At 31.1% G+C, this 9018-nt stretch overlaps 1 protein-coding gene across 1 annotated transcript in view; it reads right to left on the reverse strand.

Moving 5' to 3' along the window:
• LOC106470938 (contactin-like) overlaps positions 1-9018 on the reverse strand; it is a 66629-nt gene that overhangs the window by 38304 nt on the left and 19307 nt on the right. Inside the window, exons 3-8 of the mRNA XM_013931516.2 lie at positions 5843-6041; positions 5538-5669; positions 5163-5284; positions 4890-5056; positions 391-580; positions 89-181 (exon numbers count right to left, since the gene is read on the reverse strand). Coding sequence (XP_013786970.1) covers positions 89-181; positions 391-580; positions 4890-5056; positions 5163-5284; positions 5538-5669; positions 5843-6041 — 903 coding nt within the window. The remainder of the gene's footprint in view (positions 1-88; positions 182-390; positions 581-4889; positions 5057-5162; positions 5285-5537; positions 5670-5842; positions 6042-9018) is intronic.

Genomic DNA, 9018 nt, shown 5'->3' on the forward strand with positions numbered 1-9018 from the left:
CACACAAAAATGTGGAAAAGGTTACTTTCAAGGTCAAATTAGAATTTATTACTATCATTTTTTAGTTAAAAGCATCAAAGGAAGTTACCTGGATAATGTTGTGGAGGGTCACAAGTAATTGACTTTCCCCAGTATTCTCTGCCATAGTCTGGTGATCTCTTTTTGTTGAATTCTCCAATGACTGATCAAATGAAGGATTAAAATATAAAGTATATCAATAATCTAAGCTTCATCAATAAATTAATATCTTTAATACACAACCTTTTCTTTAATGTAGGAGAGATTTTTTGAGAATTTGGTGATATGTATAAAACAAAAAATTAGAAGTGGGTTGGTTAAAACAAGAAGAATAGTATTTACAATTAAATAAAAAGAAACTGATATACTTACATCCAAAACTCAAATGCACAGTTTGACTAATAACTGTTCCAAATTTATTGGTGGCAGAGCAATGATACTTTCCTCGGTCTTTGGTTTGATTGGGATCACTTATGATTAAGATACCATCAGTTTGTGTGTAACGGTAGTCAGACAGTGGATCTATAGCCTGATTCACAAGATTATCCCTTTTATATTCTTCCTAAAAATACAAAGTAAAGAAGTAAAAAAAGTTAAGAAAGAGGGGAATTTCTTCTTGTACTGCATTTTCAAAAGTTTTAACCAGATGTGGGCAGTGTTGGTGCTTTGCACCAAACCAGTTTCTGTGAAACTATACATAACAAATTTACTTGGTGTATCTTCGTAAAATTTAGTAGGCTTTTAGCAAATATAAAAGTATGTTATACATCAAAACCAGAATTTCTAATAAAGCATTGTCACTAAAGGTTTGACTGTGAATTTACTGAGACAGTCTGAATTGGACTCTGACTAGTCTGAGTGCAAGGTGATTTTCATGTTAAGAACAAAAATACTTTTTTTTTCAACTTCCAATTTTCATACTTCATGTGCATAATCTCTAACACCTCCTAAATGTAGCAAAATCTTCAATGTAGGGTAAAATGAAAAGTTGAAAAATATTGAATAAATCTAAATTAGTCTTTTCTTCTTTCTACAGTGACTGCATATTGTATCAGACAATAACACACTATTTGTTCTTAAAACCAAAGCTGAGTTTTGAAATCTGGGCTTATTTAGTTTTATTGATTTACAAATGCACTTATACCCTTCTCAGAGTATGTCAAAAGCCATTTATTACAGCCAGACAGCTTTGTGTAAATAAACAACCGAGTTATAAGCACAACATGAATGAACTACAAACACATCCTCACAAAGTGTGCTATGATATTGACTACTACAAATAATGTTTGTGTATTTTTAAACAAGTTTTCTTACCTAACCTAATAAGTCTCATTTTTTACAATTTAGTTGCTTTTATAACAATAAATAAAAAAATAAATCTAGTACTTGCTCATCTATACTCCCTTTTTTTTTTACTGTTGACAGACAAAGCACTGTGATCTTTTTTTGTAAGCTATGACAAGCTATGAGGAGCTTTAATGGTGGGTGTCACAAATTTAGTTATATTCCACTAATTCAAAAAGGTTGGAGATTTAGATTTTATATTATAAACTGTTAATATTTATAGCTTGAATTTCTATTTGTTTGGCCTCTCTGACAGCCTTAGAAGGGAATAAAGAAAATCAAAAATAAGAGAATCGGAGGGAAAATGCATCACAGAAATAACAATTAAGAAACTAAACTAAAAAATTAAAACTTAGATAATACAAAACTTTGAAGTTTAAACTACATTTTTATGCTAAATTTATTGATGTAAAGTTGTTTAATTAAATTCAGGTTTCATACATCTTTGGAGCAAAACGTTTCCAATAACATTTCAATAAATTTCTATGACTTGCAAAACATATGTTTTTCACTGTATTGTATTCTTAGAAAAAGCCATACTGTAATAGCTAATCTAGAAGAGATCATGACAAACATCCATTTAACAATGCATCAACAACAGTAAAACATTCTGAAGAAATACTTGTTTAAATTATAAACATTTGGTTAGAAATAGTTTTACACACTGCAAAGGAATTATGTAGGTAGAGCAATAACTACTAAACTACCATTAACTTTATTTTTGGCTTTATTCAGCATTATTTGTACATGATGCACGAAATATTGAGTAAAATATTCTAGACCAGTGTTTCCCAACCACCAGTCCACGGACCAGTACTTGACTTGATTTCTATTGGTCTGCAACATGTCTTGGCTGTTGAAAGCACTGCCACTTTTTTACGTGTCTTTCAATATTTGATGACTACCTACGTCTACCTTTTCTTTTTTGTTTTTGAAATAAATTGTTTTTTTTGTAAATATCATGTTATTTTACTTATGTAATTAACTGATATTATATTTGGAATGTCGATATCCAAAAATGTTTTTGGAATTTTACTAGTCTGTGATTACCAAAAGTCTGGGAACCACTGTTCTAGACAACTATGTCAAGAGTAATACCTGCAAATAAAACAATGTTTTAAGAAAATACTTAAAGCAGTTTTATTTTGTCAATAACTTTTTTTTTACTTTGTGATTATGAATTATGCTGGTAAAAATGGTTTATACAAAGGAATTCAGAAGTTATAAGAAAAAAGTGGGTTTAGTACATCATTTTATCCTAAACAATAATGTAGACATGGAGGCAAAGACTGCATTTTTTCATCACCTTCTCTGCACTTTAATAAACACAAAATATAAAGTTTAAACAAAAAGACTTCTTCAATAAGCAGCATAATGCAGGAACACAAACTGTTACTCCAGAGGTTCCCACATCCCTGCCAGTGGAGTGAACCAAAACTTTTTGATACTATTAAATGTTCTTAATTAGTAAAAGGGGATTAATTTTTCAATTCAGAGCTTCTCTTCAGTTTGTTTCTTAAAGTCCTGTAGATAATTCTTTCAGATGTGCAGTGTGCAGCACAGATTACTTGACTTGGTAACAAAAGTTAGCTGCTAACTGAGTTAACTCTTACAGCATATTCATTTCCTGACTGCATCAGCATCTTCACATCAGCTTCTGCTCTCAAGTATTCAACCTCATCCGTTACAGATTTCCTATTCATGCCTACAATTTGTTGCTCTTTCAATAATTTTTGTTCTTTCAGATAGACATGATATTTCAGTTTGCCTCCTGTGGCTGATATAAAAAAAAAATCTCTTTTGTTATCTCTACATTTGAAACTCCTCTAACATTTTTAACATGATTTAGCAATGACTCTCTGTGTTTAACATTGTTTGCAAAATTTGAGCATGAATTTCTCACAGCCTGTTATTTTAGTAAAATCTTCTCTTCTGTCAAAAGTATATTTGAACAGCCAATATAAACTGGAGAGCACCTGATTAATGGTCCCCCCACTTGCTTGGCAACCATCAGAAAATTAATTGTGAATGACATGCAATCCACAAGTGTGAAGTATACATTCAGCAATACTTATTTATAATGGCTGGAGATGGCTTGAATGGGTAATGAAGAAAAACTTTAATAATGTACAATGTTTCCTGATGATGACAAAACCTTGTCAAAACATTGTACATTTGCTGTTATGTTAAACTTATATTAAAGTTTTTCTTCATTACCCATTCAAGCCGTCTCCAGCCATTATTAATCTCAAAGTGGGTTCCTCGTCATCAAATTTAAATACTTATTAATGTTCTTCTGCACTTGCACTGAATAGTGTCAAAGACTTTTCACTTCACATTGGGTCCATTCATAGTAAACTGCATAAGGTTCTTCAATCCAAAGGCACCCACCAGATCACTTGCTGAAGCATGTCCAAAAAATTCAGAAGTTAACATTTCCTAACAATGAAAATGTATTTCTGATCGATATTTACCTGTTTCCCAAATTCTACTTTGTTGATTATGGCAGTTGATAATTTTCCCATCATAAGTATACAGCAGTTATAACAATAGGCCTCAGTCTCAGGATGTCTGCTGAGGACTTTTGTTTGTGGGGAGCCAGCAATTAGTTCCTTTTAAGATAGGTATTGTTCTTTTTCCCAGGAAATCTGTGGTAAGTTTTCAGTGTGAAAAACAAGAAATAAAGTACTTACCCAATCTTCTTTTTTCTTGCTCTCGGGCTTACGACGAGAGTTAACCCTAATTTTATATACTATAGATAGTAATGCACTAAATATTTATTTAATTAAATAATGCACCAAAGAATACAGACTAATAACACGCAAAAAGTAGACACATTCACTTACTTCTCAAAATTTCTCTGGCTTTCTAACTATGCAACAAGAACCATTACAAATTCATCCAACCTAGTTGTTAACTTTCCCATGGGAATGAATCTTGTACTGTGAGTGAAATTAATGATATTCTGTTCAGAATACAACCTCATACCATAATCATTTGATAGATGAAAAACATGACTTTCTATTGGTTATAGGTAATATATAATGAAAGAGAGGACTATCAACAAATTGTGAAAGAGAGGATTTGACAGGTGGATGTAGCAGAAGGGGTCTGATTCTCTGTTCGATACCTTTGTAACAAAACATTGAAGACCAGAAAAATTATGGTTTGTCTGAGCAATAACGATTTTATAGAGTATTTTACGTTCAATTTCATACTTTTTTTTGTGGGGTGGGTGGATAAAGTGGGGATGAAGACATGCTATGAAAAATTGTATCACATGGGTCACACTATTGGAAATTCAGGATTTTTTTAAAATATTCCCTTGCAGAATTAAGAACTTAAAACTTGTATACTATTAAAATATGTATTATTAGCTAAGATTTTATGCTATTCTAATTGGTATAACATAAAGATAAAGTAGTTTAATAAAATTTTGAATGTAAGACACTAAAACCTTGTATCATGTGCAGGAAAGGGTACCCGGGACAATAGGGTTAAATGATTAGTACATGTTATACACTTACCTTATACCATGTGTAAGTTGGTGGAGGATATCCTCCAGCAACACAACGAAGGGAGATGTAGTTCACTTGATTTCTTCCACTAAGATCAAAAACAGCATCTTCTGGTTCCTGAATGAAAAATGGTCCTTTTGGAAGTTTTCTCTTGTCATTCACAATAATACCATAATCTGAAAATCAATCGGAAACACTAGGTTATAAGTTAGTTTTTGCATTTTTATTATCATTTTCATACTTCATTGAGTCAAAAATTATTTAAAACATAAAAAATCTTACCAATGCTTCTGTCCATAATGACTATTTCATTAAGATCTTCTTGATGAACTTCACAAATATAGGCTAATTCTTCTGAAGATGACACCTTGGCTAGACCCCAACTGTTCGTTTTTTGAGAGTAACTAGGCAAAAGGTGTTTTGAAATTGTCATTTATAAGAATTAATGTTAAAATACAGAGTGAAATATACTATGATATTGTACTTGATTAAATAATTTTCAAAATGAAATAGTTTTTGTCAAGACTAACATTACATACTTTGATTGAATACAGCTTAAAGATTTTTAAACCCAAACACATTACACTTTTTAGATGCATGTTTTTTCACTACTTAAATACAATAATAAAAATTTCCTTAATACAGACTAAAACATACTTGTATGCCAGATATTTCCATAGTTCCTTTTCCTGGTCTGGTAGCCATAAGGCATCAACATTAGTAAACTGAGTTTGATCTCCGTCCCATACCCATAAGTTGTTTCCTTCATCTCGACCACTTGTAAACCATCTATACAAAAACAACAAAAGTAAATGTATTAAAACCATAAAACTAATCTTGAAGGCCCAATGATTAAACAACCAATAAACCTAATTATTATACTAAGTTTTATACTATGTCTAAAAATTATATATATACATTAAGAAAATTTAAAAAAAAGGAATGTCATAAACTCATCATACCTTCGGTGTTGAGGATCATTTAGACTAAGATAGTTAGCAATATAACTATGCTCTTCAATAGTATTCACTGATACTAAATGGGCATTATAGGCCAAACATTTTTCTTTAGCACTTTTTAAGTCTTTTGGTGGGGCACGAGTGAACTTATAACATGATTCAAGAACAGGCTCCCATCCTTGTGGACATTCTATACTGATGACTGAAAATATTAAAAAAAAAGAAAAGTTACATGAACATATAAAATTGAAACAAGCTATCCATATATTTTACCACTTAAAATAATAAAGCAGAGCACAATATAAATAAAATACTCCCATACTCATAAAAACTAATATTTTCAGTATTTTTAAACAAGTAAAATGTCACCTTTGGAAAGAAGTCCTAATATTATAGTTAGCAAAAAATTACCATTTTCAGTATTTTAAGCTAAAAAAAAATGTATTTCAAAAAAAATCATACTGTTGTCTTAAAAAGTTTTGTATTTTATTTTGTCATGAAATTTAACTAAGTTCTGTAAAAATGTGATGTATTGTTAGCATGCAGTGAATGTTAACAAGTTCTAACTATTTACATACATACTTGATAGTGACTGGTTATAATAACTCTAAAAAGGTATATAAATAAAACAACAAAGGAAGAAAGAATAGGGTGGCAGTTAGAGGTGTCATGATACAGACACTAGTTGATACAATACAGTATCATAATGTGATGTGTGTATCAAACAAAACTTTTTTCCTTTCATTTGTTTTCCTTACTTTTTCTACACTTACTATGTCTTCTTCATTTTAATTAATATGGCATCAGCTATCAACTGAAATAAAACCTGAACAAATATAAAAGTTTAATATTTATTAATTCAACAAACTTAAAATTATTATACATTATTATACAGAATCTGCTCATGAGATAGCATATTTCAAATAAATTATTAAAACAATTGTAATCATCATTATTTCTGAATGAAATAATTTAAAAAATAAAAGGAACAGTCATTCTTGTTTCTGACTAGAAACATAAGAAAGACAACTGAAATAAATGTAAATTACCATGGTCAAATATTACATGGATTTAAAACTTTACCAGTATGAAGTATATAAATGAAAATAAAATGACTACTTGGAGAAAAGCAAATAATAATATAAAATAAGTAATAATCTGAGATCTTTTCACTTAAAAAATATGTACTTTACAAAACTGAGATCAATTTCACATGACTAGAATGCATAATCACCTCAGCATTCTTTCCAGTAAAAAAAGGGGGGCATTTATTTGGCTGTAAACAATAAAAAAAGTGTCTAAAACAGATAGAAAAATTCCTGTGCTTAGATTTTAAGTCACACAATTAGTCTCAGAGATAAGGCAAGTCTTTTAAGCATTTTTTTCATGAAAATTAGCAATACGACAGTTTTTATCATAGCTCTTTGGGCTGAAACAATTTGACCAGCAGTTGAAAACAGCAGATATGGAAAACAAATGCTTGGCTATTTTAGATAGATAGATTTGTATGCATTAGACTCCCACCAAGAAAAAATACTCATATCAACTGACAGTTCACTCGTAGACCTCTGAAGTTCATAACTGCACAAGTCAGGTATACTCTTTTGAACAGCAACTGACTCTTCCTTGAATGTGTGACCTAAAAGCTTATTTAATGGTGATTTTTCTTTTTGATTTACTTAGGAGTTGGTTCTTCATCCTTTCCTTTCGTAATACCTTTGACATGAGTTGGCAGAGCTTCAAAATAAACAGCAGGGAGTTCATCTGTAGAAAGTAATGATGTTTTTATTTTTTGTTTCCTGTCAGACAGGGGAATAATTCAGACTCACAGCTCTCTCAAGCAGGGCATTGTGTGCTACTTCTTAAAATGAATTAAAAAAAGAATAGTTTTGAAACTTGAACCAAGAGCAGTTGCAACGTGAAGTAGCTCTTCATCTCTAGCATAATATTTTTTTTCATATCTTTGATCATACCAGGATCATTCTCATTTTCAGAGAGTCCTTGTTTCAATAGTAGGAGGCTATTAGCGAAACGTTAGGATGGGGGTAGGACTCTTGAAGGATGATAAAGGAAGGCTAGTATCTGATGATTATGAGATGGCTGGGTTATTAAATTATTTCTTTTTCATCAGTTTATACCAACAAATATTTAAGCAGTATTCACCATCTTGAACAGTTGATAGATGAAAAGAAGATCAAACTAGACAACTGCATTAATTCTCAGCTGGTTAAGAAAAAATAATGTTTCTCCAATGGTTTTGAAAGAGATTAAAGATTGGATATGTGAGCCACTTACTACTATTTTTGTCAATCCTTGAATAGTGGGCAGATACCAGAGGATTGGAAGTCAGCTAATGTAACTCCTCCTTTCAAGGGAGGTAATAACAATTGTCCCAGTAATTATAGACCCATTAGTCTTACATCAGTTGTGGGGAAAGTTTTGGAAAGTCTGTTAAAGGATGCTTTGCAAAGTCATTTAACAAAGTTTAGAATTTTATTGGATAGTCAACATGGTTTCACTAAGGGAAAATCTTGCCTTACAAATCTTTTGAAATTCTTTGAAAAGGTTACTGCTTATGTAGATGAGGGTAAGTGTGTAGATTTGGTGTATCTGGATTTTCAGAAAGCATTTGACAAGATGCCACATAAAAGGCTTGTAAATAATATGATCTCTATAGGTGTGGGAGATAAGTTAGATGATTGGATGGAAGAAAGCAGAAGGTTGTTAAAAATGGAGTTCGGTCAAACTGGATTAATGTCACAAGTGGGATACCTCAGGACTCAGTCTTAGGACATTTGCTCTTTTTGATTTACATCCATGACATAGTTGAAGGTATAGTCAGTAAGTTACTTAAATTTGCAGATGATATTAAGGTATTGGGTGTTACTAGCTGTGAAGAGGATGCTGGTGATTTACAAAAGGATTTAGATCATTTAGAGAGTTGGGCAAATAAATGACAGATGGGTTTTAATTATAATAAATGCAAGATAATGCATGTGGGTTATCATAATTTGAATTACAAGTATAATTTGGATGGTAATAACCTTAACAGTGTTCTGAAAGAAAGGGATCTTGGTGTAATAGTCGATCAGTCTCTAAAGTCATCCAAGCAGTATGCTGTTGCTAGTGTATGGGAAATAAGATTTTAGTTTGTATCTATAGAAATATTGAATACAAGT

The sequence above is a fragment of the Limulus polyphemus genome, unplaced genomic scaffold (assembly GCF_000517525.1).
Source record: "Limulus polyphemus unplaced genomic scaffold, Limulus_polyphemus-2.1.2 Scaffold4307, whole genome shotgun sequence".
In the NCBI taxonomy this organism is placed as follows: domain Eukaryota; kingdom Metazoa; phylum Arthropoda; class Merostomata; order Xiphosura; family Limulidae; genus Limulus; species Limulus polyphemus.